The sequence below is a fragment of the Rhipicephalus sanguineus genome, chromosome 6 (genome assembly GCF_013339695.2).
Source record: "Rhipicephalus sanguineus isolate Rsan-2018 chromosome 6, BIME_Rsan_1.4, whole genome shotgun sequence".
NCBI classification, from domain to species: Eukaryota; Metazoa; Arthropoda; class Arachnida; order Ixodida; family Ixodidae; genus Rhipicephalus; species Rhipicephalus sanguineus.
The window spans coordinates 9,950,181-9,966,549 of record NC_051181.1 but is presented as its reverse complement, the minus strand read 5'-3'; the positions used below and the strand labels follow the sequence as shown (position 1 = coordinate 9,966,549).

At 47.5% G+C, this 16,369-nt stretch overlaps 1 protein-coding gene across 1 annotated transcript; it reads right to left on the bottom strand.

The window, feature by feature from the left end:
• Positions 1-15,139: 15,139 nt before the first annotated feature.
• Positions 15,140-16,036, bottom strand: LOC119395831 (uncharacterized). The gene is made up of 2 exons (XM_049416432.1): positions 15,973-16,036; positions 15,140-15,534 (listed from the first exon to the last, which is right to left on the bottom strand). Exons 1-2 carry the CDS (start codon positions 16,034-16,036, stop codon positions 15,140-15,142), a joined length of 459 nt encoding a protein of 152 aa, XP_049272389.1.
• Between the last annotated feature and the right edge of the window lie 333 nt (positions 16,037-16,369).

Sequence of the window (16,369 nt, the reverse complement as noted above, 5' to 3'; positions counted from 1 at the left end):
AATCATCAACCAAGTGAGCAGTTGCGTAGGTTCGCATGTTGCCTTACGGACACGTAAGGCAACATCCCTTCGCAGGTTGGCAAAAGGAAGAATTAGGCCGTAGTGGGCACTTAACAACTGTACTTGCAGTAGGCATTTTAGGATAGTTTGAAACGGCCAATGTTACGCGCTCAGTCGTTCGTTTCTTTAGAGCACGGTTGAGGCTTGAGGCGAGAACCGAAGCCTCTCTTCGGTTGTGGCGAGAACCGAAGCGAGGCTAGCAATTGAAGAGGCGATGCGCACGGGGCCCGATAATGCTATCGCGTTCTGCTCTCGAAGGCGAAGCTCAAGCGTTCTCCAATTTTTTTTGCTTTCCTGTCGTATATACAGGTCGTGCACGTCTTTGTTTTCAAATTATTTGCATTTATGTGATATTTTATTGTGCCTATATTTACGACGTTGGAGGCCAAAAACGTTGTCTTGCCTGCCTATTTTTGTCGCCTAAAATCCACTTTTTTGATGCCTAAAAATCTGGCCTCTAGTTATGAGTATCCAAGTTAATATACAGTGCCTTTCCCAGGCAGCATTCCGCCATTGGACCGATCTTGGCCCAACGTCGGCAAATGACGGCAGCAATATTGGCCCCACGTCGGCAAATCACGCTCGCGCTACTTTCACCCGCATCGGCCCGACGTTGACTAGCCGCCGTTGGGCCGATGTGGGCTTGCCGGCTTCGGGCCGACGTAGGCTAGCCAGCGTCGGTCCGAGACGGGCCTGCCGTTATTTAGCCGATGATGGCAAGCCGTCATTGGGCCTATGTATGCTAGCCGATGATGCCGTGGTGTCGGCCCCGTCGACGTCGGGTAGCCGCCGGCGTGACCGTTTACACCCGTTATTATGTTTTAGCAGTGGTGGCTTACCGTGCGTTAAGTACGGTAGTATCGTACGGTCGTGGTCTGCACGTAGCTAGTTTATATGGGGACACCACCGGTAGTTGCTCGATGCGTAAAGTAACTTGATCAGGCAGGCTGATACATGTGTTATAAAGTAAAATGGCTGCGTGTCGACCACGGCAGTTCGGTATTACTGTGGTTACTGTAGTGCAAGTCAACAGCGCTAAAATAGACTATTCGCGGCCCAACGGCATTCATCAACTGCCATTGGTGCCATATTCAAAAATGCTTCCTAATTAGAACGACTGCTCCACTGATGTCTTAGTGTGCGATTAAGGCCCACAATTATGTCGAACCGTGCAAGGCCGAGAACGAAAGTGAATATTGTCTCTAACACAACTAAATTGATGAAAGGCCTGCTGCACCAACTACGCATGCGTCTGAGAAATTAAGGAGCAACACATTTGCAAGGTGATAAACACAAAATTTATTCATAGATATGAACACACGCCAGCAGTTCCGGAATAATTATGCCATAAAGGAATGTCTAAACATCTACAGATGCCGTAGCCAACATCTAAACAACCAAACTGCCACCGTATTCCTCAAAAAAAAAAAGCAGGCAGGACAATCGTAATCGAGAATGGGGTAAGGCGCAAAATCATAGGCGTGAGCAGGGTTCCCCTTCAGAAGGGGGGGGGGGGCGAAGGTTCATCGCGGCGCCCCTCCCCCCCCTATTAAGTCAATGTGTTTGGCGGACCTTGCGCCCGCCTCTTCTTAGGTGACTACGGGGGCCGGCTACCCCCCTACCCCGCTGTGCGCACGCCTATGCGAAGAGTTACAATCTCTTCAACGTTATGCGCGGCATATTCACTATAAATATTGAAAGAACAAGCACGGGCAAAAATAGGCCTAAGGATTAACGAAGAATATCTTAGGTACTTGCGTTCTGCGGACGATATCGCGCTTTTCAGTAAAGACGGTGCCGAATCACGAAAAAAATTCTGGAGATGTAAACGAAGGCCGCATTAAAGAAGGATTAAAGATGGACCCGAAGAAAAGAAAGATAATGTTAGGCGGCTTGCCGAAAAAGCGAGATTAAGAGTGGCAACTAGACTAGAAGATTGTGTATACGCGTGAGCTAATTACGAGCAGAGGAGCACTCCCCCCCTCCCCCCCCCCACGTTTATTAAATTACCAAGGAACGGTAGGCAATCGCAACACATGACTGGCAATTAAATTAACGTTATCCTCTAAGCGAAAATTGCAATTTTTTCAGTGAAAACTTAAGGGACAAAAAGATGGATAAACTGCTGCACCCGACGCGAAAAACATTGCGAGCGGTACCACAAGATCCCGTGAACTCTTCATCTAAACAACATAGACACGCACGCATTCCTAATCTAAAGGTAAGATTGTAACAGAAAGGAATCGTACATAAAAGCCACTCACGTGTGCCCGTTCGATCGCTAAAAACACGAGTGAATAAAAAATGCAAGCGCGCCATATCAGAATACACAAAACACGATGGTCAATAGAAAATACGCGATAAGAAGAGAACAAAAATCTGATGACACGTAACAGTAGTGAACACGTGGCTTTATATAAGGTGTGCGAGTTCAACATGGAAGCAGGGGGCCACGGGTTTCTCGCTGCGATGATCTCTGCCGAAAACAATGCCGGAATCCTGCCGCGTATCCGTCTCCTGCACGATTTTTACTTTCCACCACACATGTCCACACACCGCACTTCTTGAAGAATTCTGCTGGTCGGAGTGAAAAAAACCTGCTCCCGCAGCTACGATTGTCCCTCCGTCGGGACGGCCACCCTACCCTGCCTGGTCAAGCGAGTTTCGCGACAATGATGCTGAACGAGGGGAACGGCGGGAGGGGGGAGGGGTAGAGGTTGAAGACGAAAAAAAAAATTCGAATTCTCCCTTCTGGAAAGCACGGCTCAGCCTACCACAATGGTGTGCGATCCCCCCAGCATGTCTATGGGCATGCCGTTTGAGAAAGGCGTTCGTCGAATTTTCAATGCATCACTTGTTGCCACATGTCGCTACATGAAAACTTTGCATACACCACGTTGGAGCCGCATTTTTCATCGTATTTCACGTGCCATAATAATAATTTTATGCGTCTGTTTCTGAAAGCACGTGGGAAGCAATCGTTGAGCGAGATTTTTACTTGAAAAAGATATGTATGTCACAAAATGGACGGCAAGGAAGTGCAAATGTTGAACTGACAAACACGTGGCAAACACGTGTTTGTCAGTTCGTTAAAGATGGTCAGCGGGCTAGTTGATTTGGAAACATTCAAACGACAAAACGTGTCTTCACTTCGCCCAGTCTTTTTTGCACCATACCTATTTTTCTCAAGTAATGAACCAGCTAGCTCAGTAACACGCCTTGCTGAGCTTTTTACTATTTTCACAAAGTAAAATTATGTGACATCACTGAAGCAAATGCGCTTGTTACGCTTGACCTAAACACGCGCGTGAGTAAATATTTGTAAACACAGAGATGTGGAAACTGTCCGTGTAGTATATGAGCGCTCGCGCCACACATTCAGCGGCTGAAAGGATATAGCGGCATAAATATGATGACAGGCTCGATTTATGCACAGAATTATTATTCACATAAAACTTCTTCCGCTAAAAGCATTCGTGCGGGAACGTTTGGGTGAATTTTAATGCTGGATACATTAGTGAAGTCGGCCGACCAGTGGGAAAAACATTTACAAACCAGAAGTACTTCGAATTTGGCCCATGAAGATAATGGTGTTATAACGTTTCAACATTTTTGATAGCGTTGAACAACTAGTCAACGAAGTGGCCATCTAATTTGAGTCAGTTATTTTTCTAAAGACCACCTTTTTTTGGTAGAAAAGTGACTGTGCTTGAGATAGTTGTTTGTCATTGTCATAGCAGAAACTAATAAGAGAATGCAAGCTATTCAGTCGGCGATACTTCGCGCCCCGAGTAGTACGTGCGGCATTAGCACGGTAAAATATTTGAACTTTGTTATTTGTGCTGCTATAGCAATCCATGTAGCGGCATTCTGCAGCTTAAGCTACAAATATTCAAGCGCCTAATGCTCTATTGCATTACGATTGTAACCTAGGCGGGCGAGCTGCCGGGATTCTTCGGCGGGCTGAAGGTAGAGCGCAACGTCGAGGTTATTCTCGTCACTGACGGCCGGCAACACGGCGTCCAGCGTTGTTGAGGGGCTTCCGTGAACTAGTTTGAACGGCGTCATATGTGCGCCGTTTCTTACACGGCCGTGTTAACTTCATGTTATGTGCGGAAGATATTATGGCGTCCCATGTCATGTGTTCGACGTATACAGTACATTGCCAGCATGTCGGCGAGGGTTTCATTTAGCCGCTCGGTGAGGCCGTTCGCCTGCGGGTGATGTCAGTCAGTGACTTGTGTGGCTCTATTTCAAGATGGTTTGCGTTAGCTCTGCCGTAAAAGCCGTACCTCTGTCGGTGACGAGGACTTTTGGAGCGCCGCGACGCAGGAGGACATTCTCAACAGGGCATGTATAACTGTCTGAAGGGAGACAAGAAAGTTCCAACATCGTCGATAAGCCATCGGTTCCGCCGATGTCAGCTGAAGCACGGCAGAATGACGGCATGCTCGGCCCAATGTTGCCGGTGAAAACCATCGGCTCGGCCGATGTCGGCGAAAGTACGGCAAAACGGCGGCTAACACGGCCCAATGTTGCCGGTGAAAGCTATCGGCTAAGCCGATATCGGCGGAATAACAGAAAAAACGCCGGCGAACACGGCCCAATGTCGCCGGTGAAAGCCCAACATCGGCTGAAAGGCGGCAATGTCGGCCCAATTTTGCCGACGGAAGTCAACGGCTCCGCCGATACTGGCGCCAGGCTGGCAATGCTTGCCCGAGGTGGGGCCGCGCATAGCCGCCATAAAACCAATATCGGCCCGACGTTGTGTGCTGCCTGGGTTATTGTGCATATTTCGGCTAATTTGGTGCATGTGGAAGCGGTCCTGATACATTCATGAGGACTGCACACCGATGTAACTTACATTAAATATGTTTAATGTGCTCTTGCTAAGGATGCTGTGTCTTCAGGTATAACGTTGTCACCCATGAAACCTTTACCAGTAATGAGGTCTTTTAGTTGCTTTGAGAGCACATATTTGTGAACGCAACAGCCCAGTAAAGAAAGTGAAACATGGTGCGTAGGTTGTTTGGAGTACAGTTTCTAAAGCATTGAAAATGGAAAAGTATGAGTTGGTTTTTATTGGTGTATCGCTGGTCATACTTCCTGCAGCGGACATTACATAGTTGTCTGGCAACCTTGGGCTGCGTCCCCTTCCGAGTGCTCTAATAATAAACCGGCACTTGCATATGAGACGCTCCAGGTGCCGCAGCGTCGTGTGGTCTCTTGTGTCTCGGTTCGTCTGTTCCTATAGCATGGCTTAGGCCCAGCGTCGGTTACATGGTGTCAGAAGTGCACGGTCTAAACGCGTCTTCAAGCCATGGAAGGACTACGCCCACCGGACCATCTAGTATTTTCTGGGAACATCGCTGAAAACTGGCGTAAGTTTCGTCAGCGTTTTGAACTCTACCTCGAAGCCACGGAAAGCGAGAAGGAGCGCAGTCAGAAGCAGAAAGCGCCGTTGTTACTCCATGTCGCAGGGCCAGAAGCTATCGAAGTATTCGACACTTTTGGTTGCACGACGACAGAAAAGGAGAGCTATGACACGCTTCTTCAAAAGTTTGAAAGCTATTGTCAGCCTCGCACGAATGAGACTTTCGAACGGTACTTGTTTCGGAAGCGCGTCCAGGCGGATGGCGAACCTTTTGAAAGCTTCTTGAGAGACCTGCAGTTAAAAGCACAGAGTTGCAAGTTCGGAACTTTGCGGGAATCCATGATACGGGATCAAATTGTGTTCGGAACAGCTGACGACCAGCTTCGAGAGCGCCTACTCAGAGAAGACTCGCTATCGCTGGAAAGTGCCATTAAAGCAGCACAATCCACAGAAATAGCAGCAAATCAGAAAAGAGTGTGGCAATCTCCGGAAACAAAAGCTGTTGAAGCCATCAGTAAAGAAAAAGTAGGCAGTTTTAGAATAGCGTAGGCTAAGCTTTGCGTGCGTTATTCCTTGCAATCGCGGCCACTGCGCATGCGCCATAACGCTAACCGCGGTTACCGTTTGCGTTCCGCCATGTTCCGCCCGCAAAAAATCCGAAATAGCGTGCGGCCCACAAAGCCCCTTTGCGGCTGGGATCTCGCGGGATCTCGAGGAGATCCCGCGTTGCGTGAAATCACGAGATGGCTTTAGCCACAACTACAGCCAAGACGAGCCGCGCGGGAAGCCAGCTTTCTCCCGCTACATTTGAATCGGGGAAACTGCAGCGATGGAGCCGCCGGCAAAGCGTTTTCGACTTACGATAGAAGTCGACATTTACATGCTGCGCGAGGTCCGCGAGCAGGACCCCTACCACAATCCTGCTCTGTGGCTCAATGTCGCGGAAGACTTGTCTCTGGCGCTCGGCAGGCCAATCAGCGCGCGGGCAATACGCGAGCGCTGCGACCTGCTGCTCGCGCAGTTTGCACAAGAAGACCGGGCCAACTTGAGAAAGTAAGTGTGCTATTAGTTTAAACTGTATGTAGCACTGTGCTCGACGGTGCAGTGCTTATGCGGTTCAGAGCTGAACGTGCCGTTTGCGCAGGTCGGGCACCGAGGAGCAGTACGGGGAGGAGGAAACCCTTCTCCAGGAAATTTTTGATGTGGCGAGAAGCCACGGGTACCGCATCCGCCCTGGCGCGGCAAGAAAGGCGGCAAGCACCAGCGCCTCATCGTCGCAGGCGCTGTCAGGCGTTGACAGAGCGGAGTGCAGAGTCGCGTCGGCGGTGCGTGACTCTGCTTCCGCAACTCTACAAGCCGAACCTGCGAGCGGGGAGGACAGCACGGGTTTCGGCGACCAGGTCCCCCCCCCCCCCCAACCTGTGTAAGTTTGCCAATTAGTGATTGAATGAATAATTGTCGTTGTGGATTCAACCTAGTTCCCACAACATAGTGGCGCTTGAGGGGCATGCCTTTGTGGTGTCGTCTGCTACGTAGTGAAGGCACGACAAAAAATAAAATTAGTGTCTACGACGTCGCGTATATAGAGATTGCAACAATGTGAGAACTCAGTTAATTAACGCAAGCAGTCCTATAAAACAAGAGTTCTTGTTCGAAGTGAAACCTTTTCAGACGCTTTTTCAAATTACTGCAAAGGCTTGCAGCATTCGTTAACACTAAGGCAAGCCTACAGATGTCACTGTATGCGCGCAGGCCTGCCTTGGTGTGTGGCCATGGATGGTGCGTTGTCGTAGCGTGCACGAGGGGGCATGCTTGCTCTCACTTTACCTGCTTTGCATCCCTACTCAGTAACAGGGAGGCACAACAAACATAGCAGACAGTTTTCAAGAGCAGTGCGCGACGATTTTAAATGTGATGGTAAATTAGACAAGCGGCGTGTTGCAGGAGCAGGTGGTAAATTGGGAAATAGATTTTCGTAATAGTACAATCAAGATGTCATGCCATATCAAACCTTTTCAAAGTTATGATGTTCATGAAGTAAAGAAGAAAAGGTAATGTTCATGTGAATTGTTCACTAGAAAATGAAACACCTTACTAGAAACCATGATTCCCCCCGCTAACAGTTATTAATAGCTCACAAACAAAAACAGAATGTTTTGCCTAATGAATGTTGCAATCTTTAAAAAAAATAATTGAATGTAGCGTTTCCGTGGCTCATTCACAACAGGTGCCATGTGCAGACAGCAATCATTCATTCTTGAATCAGTGTGCACATTGTCTTTGCAAGAGAAGAGGTGTAGCAAGCATCTGCTGTTGCCTGTACATGTTTGGATTACTGTCACTGGTCGCACAATTGTGTATATTTGACGCCTTTTTAAAACTGCTTTAACACAGCTACGTAAGGAAAGTGTGACTCTACAACCTTTCAACCTCTCATGACTTTGCATGTCATGAAGCATTTGTGACATACTGAGATGGTAACTGTGTCAAGTACAATATCGTGGACTGTTGCCATTTCATTTAGGGTCGACAGCTGTGTTCGACAATGTGGAAGTCGTCACCACGGCACCACAGGAGCCCTACGAGGTGGTCGGCGACTTCTCACAGGCATCTCCTGCTCCACAGGAGGAGACTGCACCAAGCACTGCGCCAGTAGCAGCAGGAGGGGCGGGGCAAGCGGTAGGCGCTAGTGCTGCTGCAGGTGCAGCAAGGGCACGACGAGGTAGGTTGGACAGAAGAACTGTGGCAGCAACAAATTAAAGTGACTATGTTGTAATATTGCAGGCTGAAAAGACAGCCGAACTACGAAAAGGGAAACGAAGTGTTAAGTACTTGGGTTACAGTAACACGTAATAAGAAAAAAATACTGCACTCGGATCCAACCTTTAAAAGTCTGTTGCACTTTCTCCTCAAAGGGGAACGAACACAAGCCTTTCCAAATGGGCACTCCCTCTACAGTAACGTCGTAGGTCAGGCAGCTGGTGAACCCGTTTTCACAGAGCATTGTCAAGTGCATGCATGAGCAGGATGGTTTGTTTAGTCACAGAAACAACCGGCTACCGCACTTCAGTAATCCTGGCTCGGCCTCTCCAGACCTTTTAGGTTGTATCCGACTATTACTGAAAGAACACATTTGTGAGGCGTGCATGTGGAGAAAGTGTGGCATATGAATACCATTTCCTGCCACACACAAATAAGTAACAGTTGTTGTGGAACATGCACTTTGTTGTTTATTTGCATGAAGCAACAGATAAATGTACCATTTAAACAACATTTAAAACTAACATGAATAAACACCATTTAAAACTGCCAGAACGGTACACCACACTACAATATAAATGGCACGTATATCACACAGCAAACACAAAGCTCACTGAAAGCACATCTCTGCAAATAAGGCACCCAGTAATACCATGCAACATATGCATAGGTCTGCAAACTCGCTCGTGAGTCTACTCACTCAGATCGGGCCTCGAGTTCAAATGAGTGCAGTCGAAGAAAATGTAGATGAGTCCGAGCTTGAGTGACCCCTAAGTGCAAAATATATTTCACGAGTGAATGAGCCCATCTTTTATCCGTGACGTATAGTCCTCTCCTCTAATCTCCACCAATTACTATCTGCCCTATATCGGCTTATGTTTATACTCAAATTGATTCACACATATTTCAGCGGAGTAGCATTCGTGCGCCACCTCAGTATTCATTAAGCAGAGGCATGAGTCAGTGGGGGGGGGGAGGCGTCTTGACCCTCCTTCCCTAAATTCTTTCTTGGGAAGTTCTTGATTGAAAACATCTCGTGTGAGTAGCGTATTTTATAAAAATGTCCCAAGCTGAAATCACTGATAACTCGTAATTGAAGGTACAAGATGAAAAGGTTAATGAGAACTAACAGACAATAATGCTTTTAGTTCTCATTAATATTGTGTCTAACAAAGCAAAACGAGCCCTTAGGAGTCCCCTCCTTTCCTTCAAGATGAAAAGGTGTACTGCAGAGCTCCAATTATGTGCGATACTGGTGTTAAAGAGCATCGACACCATGATGCAAGAAACTCATTTCACGCTCACAGACTCACGAGTCTACTCACGCACACGCAATCAAGAAATACATTTTCTTCTGATAGTCCACTCGGGCTCAAACTGACGCCTCGAGCTGGCCCTGAGTGTGTCAGTTCATGAGTCCGTGAGCGTGAAGTGACGTTTTTGGATCACGGTGTCAAGTGTCTCTAAAGGAGTGGCGACACAAAATTTTGAAGGCGACATATTTGTGGGGACGCACGCATCAGCTACGAAATATCAACGGATAATGCTGCCAAAACGTATTTCAAATTAATTTTAACCTGAGTGTCGCGTCACTGCACGCGATACCCGCCTTTGCTTTCGGTGTCAACAACCAACCGCCACCTTCGTAGCCACATATGTTTACACACCAACCTCTCTGGGTCCCGCTTCACTCCGTGCTATCCGAAACCGAAAGTGCTAGTGGGCACTACCAAACCGTCTCCAATCAATTAAACATTGATCGATTGCACAAATAACCTTTGAATTCTTTATAAGTGGGTCGTTAACTACTTATTTAAACAGAAAAAAAACAAGACAATATTTTGTGTCAGCTCCTTAAGCGGCAATACCACATATAATGGACGCTCTATGATGGGGCTTTTCATCATGTACTATCGCGCTCAGTACGAGCTACATCACGCGAGCGCGTGGCCGAGCGCTCTGCAAGGTTGTACAGTTTCGCCGATTATGGCATATTTTCGAGTTATTGCGAGAGAGTTTGGCTGTCCCTGCGAGCGCGCATCGCCCCCACTTGCTTGCTTTCACCCTCGAAGTTATCATATTCGCAGCTCATATCGCCGTAGGGCAAAACGAGGGCGAGGGTGAAAGCAAGTGGAGCGGCGATGCGCGCTCGCAGGGACAGCCAAACTCTCTCCCAATAACTCGGAAATATGCCATGATCGGCGCCATTGTACAACCTTGCAGAGCGCTCGGCCACGCGCTCGCGTGGTGTAGCTCATACTGAGCGCGATAGTACCTTGAAACAGTACGAGTTATCAGTGACTGCAATTCAGTAAGGATTTCCTTATCAAATATGTGACTCGCACAAGCGATATCTCTCAAGAATGTCCCATGAAAGGGTTTCTGGGGGGGAAGGGGGGTCATGGCATCCCCCCTCATAACTCACGCCTCTGATCAAGAACATGGAGGTGACGTGTGAACGCTCTTGTATTGAGGCATGTGTGAATAAATTTGAGCATAAACGTAGGCTATTAAAGGCTGATAGTAATGCTGACAGGCGAGTAGAAAGGACCATAGGTCCACAATAACACGTGGAGCTCACTCAGACTCATTAGCATTTTCCTCAAATGGACTCAATGGGACTCACACTAAAACTTTCCCAAACTGGACTCAGTGGGACTGACACTCACCACAATATTACTCGCCCAGACGCACTCAGACTCGCGGCTCAGTCTGAGTATAAGTGAGTCACTCACGAGAGAGTTCGCCTACATGTGGTGTGAGCAAGTCCGGTTCAGGAAAAGGTTAGCGAGTCAGAGTCCGAATGAGTCAGGATGAGGAAACTTTCACTGCGTCTGAGTCCGAGCGAGCCCTGAGAGCACACTTTTTCTGCTGAAAGAGCTCTAACAGTTCTGACAACCTACGGACACATGAAACTTCAAGGCTGACGGACCCAATGCTAAAAGGTACAGTGACACTGCCATACAAATAAAGTCAAAGGCACTATGTGTACAGACCATCACAAGTTCACAAAGGTGCAGCAGTACGAAATATACATCACACATAGTCATCAAAACAAGATGACCTACTGCAGTGTTTCTCTTTCACGCAAGGCAAAACAGAGCTGAATATGTGTACGGGATGAAATGCACTAAAATCCAACCTCTAACTCAATATGACGAGGACAAAATCATAATAGACAAAAAACTCAAATTGCACATAGTGCTAACTGTACATCGCATGTGCAATTTCTGTGATTTCTCATTGATGACCAAGCAAATACAAAAGGAACTGTCTGCACACACGTGGCCACTGGGTCACGTCTGTTGCGAGGTTGAAGAAACGTTACACAAATGCGATGTTCAAGAAATATCAGCGTTGTTGCGAGTTTAAACAAATGTAGCAAGGCTACCAGTGCCAGTGGTAGAATTACTCGTCCTTTTAGCCCGCATCACTGACAGGGCACGAGGCACATGGAGTGGCCTCGGCTTGTCTGCCATGTGCAACGGTGTAGTTTTTCTCATTTCGGAACCACAACAGGTCGCAGTTTTTGAACCAGTGGACTCGCAATGCAAGTTTCATGTTAGCGTACGCCGCGGTCTAGTGGTGGCGAAAAAATTACATTCAGTCACATGTTATTGGTTTCAAAACAGGAGAAAGTGCCTCAGATCAGGCTGGCCGACGTTTCGATAGGGGACCTATCTTTGTCAAAGGCGCCTTGTCATCCCTGGCGTGTTAGTTTTAAGGGGTTAATGATGACGTCATGTCCAGCGGTGGCGCGTCTGTTGCTGTTGGTAATTTCTGCCTGGAAAGAGAGAAACTCGAAAGCAGAGGAGTGTAGCCCTTGCCATATTTCAAGAGAGTTTGCAAACACGTTCGGGTCTGCCATGTCAGAATTAAAGGTAGCTGCAAAGAAAGAAAAACCAACAGCAACAGACGCGCCACCGCTGGACATGACGTCATCACTAACCCCTTAAAGCTAACACGCCAGGGATGACAAGGCGCCTTTGACAAAGATAGGTCCCCTATCGAAACGTCGGCCAGCCTGATCTGAGGCACTTTCTCCTGTTTTGAAACCTATAACGTGTATCCATCCGTCGGCTCCCTTCTTGATCTTGGATTCAGTCACATGGTGCACTACGCATAAACTGTGAATTTTCAGCGCAATCCAGTTAGCATTCCTTTTTTGCACTGTCTTTATACATGTCGTGTGTGCAATGATGACAGGAAGGAGGCGGCGTACGGCTGACCGCCACTTGGAATTTTTCAAAAGGCGCCTCGCCTTAGAGGCGGAAATCCGTGAAAGAGCTGCAGCTCAAGAGCACAGGCGCCTACAACTTGAAGAAAGGCGCCTGGACCTGCAAGAGAGGGAGCTGCAGCAACGAGTACGCGAGTTCAATGATGTTCACGAGGAGCGGCGCCAGGAGAGGGCCATGATCCTCCAGCAACATCGGTTGCTGGCGGATGTGCTGCAAACGCTTGTTAAAAAGCTTCAATAAACATTCATAATTTCTCTTTTTCATTCGTTCTCTTTGTTCCATGTCATGGCTCTCCATTCCTCTGAGAGATCACGAATGTACAGGCCAGGGTGCTGGACGAACGTTTCATTTTAAATGGTTTGCAGCACTGCATGTCTAACTGCGCTGTAGTTAAACCCCTAAATAACGAAATTCTCACAGCAACCAAGCAATCTGGCGTCTCTGTTGAATGTCCATAGAGTTCAATGCATTTGCCTCCTATCGACAGTGCAGAGATTTTCAGATATCGCTCCCACAATAACATATATGTCAGGTAGTGATCACCAATGTTTTTTTTTTTTTTTTCCAGCTCATTAGGTAGTCATGAACACACATTTTCACCCACAAGTATTGCTTTGACCACTGTCATTTGCAGCCCCGCCACGGTGGTCTAGTGGTTATGGCGCTCGACTGCTGACCCGAAGGTCGCGGGATCGAATCCCGGCCGTGGCGGCTGCGATGGAGGCGAGAATGTTTGAGGCCCGTGTACTTAGATTTAGGTGCATGTTAAATAACCCCAGGCGGTCGAAATTTCCGGCGCCCTCCACTACGGCGTCTGTCATAATCATATCGTGGTTCTGGGACGTTAAACCCCAGATTATTATTACTGTCATTTGCAATCGCCTACCTGATAGAAACAAGCCTTCTTTTTTTTCCACTGAGAACACTTCCTTGCGAACACCTCTTTTGGCAACCACATCGGCACATGAAACTTCAAGTGACGACACGCACAGAAGAGTCTGCATGCTGATAGACATTCAGCAGGCTGTCTAAATGCTTGCTCGTGCGTCTCCGTATGCACGAGAAGATCTCCCACGTTTCGCTTACTAGCAGCGGCCTGTTTAAGAGATTCTGCCTCCTATTAAAAAGCATGCGTTTCTGATGCTTGGGTAGGGGTTTGGGATCGTCTCTGAATTTGCGAAAGGCAGAAGAACAGGTGGCTATTGTAGCAGAGTTCAGCATTCCACAATTGATCTGCGCTTTTGCCAATCTTTGCGACGAATTGTCGCGAAAGGGGTTGCAATATGGCTTGTTGGTTACTCATATGAGCGCTTTGTGGTGTTCCTACGTGCCTTCCTGTGTCCGTGTTTCCTTCGCGCTACACCAAAAGCCTTTCCTATGTCGCAAAAAGGAAACTTGCTTCCCCGTGGATTTTGTTATTGAAGGGTTTGACTGTATTTTGCTACAATCCTATTTCTCAGCAAACTGTGCCCATTGAAGTGCAACTTGCACAAACTGCAGCAAAGTTCACCACTTCACTTGCCTTCACAGCAATGCACAGTGTTTGACGAAAACAATCTTAGGTGCGACACGATACATACCAACAACTTTTACATAATGGCATGCATGCCCCCACAGAACTTTTCACCAATGCCTTTCTCATTGTGTTTGACCTAACAAAAGAGCACCTACACACCCCATGTGCACACCTGACCTCCCTCATTGACTGGTGGGCGTTATGTCTGGAAGCTCATTTGTTGCACCATCAAGTGGCAGCAATATGTGGAGAGGTGCGCTGTTCTTTTTTTTCTGATCTGATCTCTATGCAGATCGTAACGTACTCATGCTGGTCATACGTCTCCTGAACACTGGCCATTCAACATGCTATTGCATGATTTGGAAAAATTCTTTCCGCTGCACATGCCAGTTGAACTGCACAAAGCTCTTCGATATGCCGATCTCAATACCATGCCTATTAAGCCATGCGGCATTCCATCACGTGAGCAGATTAACCAACTGAACCGGTGTGAGTATTTCTTGTTTCCGTGTGTGCAGTACTGCAGCATGTACACTTCACACACGAACATGTGCAACAAGATGTTCAACTGCACTGCTCCAGCAAAGTTCCATCAGCAATTTTTCAACTGTGAACGTGCTCCGTTTTCTCAGACAGCTTTTTCCCTGCTTTAAGCAATACTCCCAGCTCTAAATGAGGCAGCCAGCACTCTTTACATGCTCCCACTTCCTACGCACGCCTGTCAACACGTAATGATGTGCCACTTTGAAGGTTATAAAAAAGCACTACACAGCACATACCCCACGCGAACTGTCAAGATGTACCCGTACACAACAGTGATGCAAACGTGCACCACTCAATGCAAAACACAAGGAAGCATTGCTTACGAACTGCCACGCAATGAGAGAAAAAAAAACACTTGTACGAAACATTCACGAGAATGCAGAGGATCACACAAGAGCGCTGAAACTTTGACTAGAAATGGCATCTGCTTTGATGCATCGCACGGGAGTGCAATTACCGAACACAGCACATACCCCACGCGAACTGTCAAGATGTACGCGTACACAACAGTGATGCAAAAGTAATTCAAAACAAACAAATAATTGACCTCACTGAGGAGAACATTGCATGAAACAACAGAACAAAATGATTAAGACCAATTACAGAACAAGTCCACAGTGAAGCTATGCACAGCCAACCAAGAGCACATTAGTTGAACCGTGGCACCAGGTAATCCTCTAAAAGTGGTGCACAAAGACCAAAATACATGCCGGTTTGGCTGCCGTACAAACAAGCGTGGCAGTTCGTAAGCAATGTAGCCACCCGGTACATCTGACCGACATTCTGAAGAAGAATCTTTTGATTCTTCTTAAAGTCCACAAAAGCAAACTCGGCGACGACCTTCCCAAACCCCCACTCAACGGCCTGCCGAACGGTGCTCATGCCCTCGTTGAACAGCTGTTGCTGCGCGGTGAGGGTAGCACCTCCATAAGGTCGCATCAGCAGGGGCCGTAGTGGGTACGCTGGGTCGCCATAGATGCAGTAGAAGCACCCGTGTGTAAGGCGCTGCAGCTTGGCATAGAGACCGCTTTCTCCCAGGATGCCTGTGCACACACACAAAAAAAAGGCAAAACCTTTGAGTCTCAGCTTTGCACATTAAGAGATTGCAGATGCAGGTCAATACGACACGTTGTGAACATGGCACAAACTTTGCTTGCAAATTCAACGTTTTCTACCTCAAATTTCATCACGTGCGTAATGTTTTGTCAGTCCTTCAAGCCTTTCAAACAAAATCATGGTCAGTGACAGGGTGACAGCAGTGCTCCGTAACAGGCAAGGCCTTGAAATTTTACATTTTTAGGGTAACAGAACTAACTCAATCTTTGTGAGGCCCTTCAGTAATTACTTCTTTACTTTGGCAATACATTATTGTATCCGCATTAGGGCCATTCGGTACTCAAGAGACTGCCAACGCTGCACTAGTGCTTGTAAATCTTACTGGCAAAGTTTCAGCGCTAGGAAAGCAAGAGACCTCCACTAACCGGCGTCGTGTCTGCTGCCAGGGTACGGACCATCAAGCTCGCACACAATGCAGTTGGCGCCCATGACGGCCTGGTACTTCAACGCGTGCACTCTCTTCTGACCCGAAAAGTAGATCCTCTGGTCGACAGACGGACGGCAGATTGGTCTTGCTGTGCCGTCGACGAAGCCCCAGCAGTTGGTCAATGGGGCGCCGCGGTTGTAGACAGCCTGCATTGGTGAAATGAAACACTAACATTACATTTAGAGTTACGCCATTACGAGGTCATCACGCTTCGAAGTAATTCAGTGCACGAATTTAAACAAAAGGGCTTGTCGTACACTCATTATACGAAGTTAACTATCGCCCTTTCATGGTACTTATAAAAAGGTAATGCAATTGTTCACGCTCACCTGAGA

Coding starts and splice junctions, on each gene's coding strand:
- LOC119395831 (XM_049416432.1), bottom strand. CDS start 16,036: ATGGGCGCCAACTGCATTGTGTGCGAGCTTGATGGTCCGTACCCTGGC. Junction 15,535..15,972: donor TGGCAGCAGACACGACGCCG/GTTAGTGGAGGT, acceptor GTGTGTGCACAG/GCATCCTGGGAGAAAGCGGT.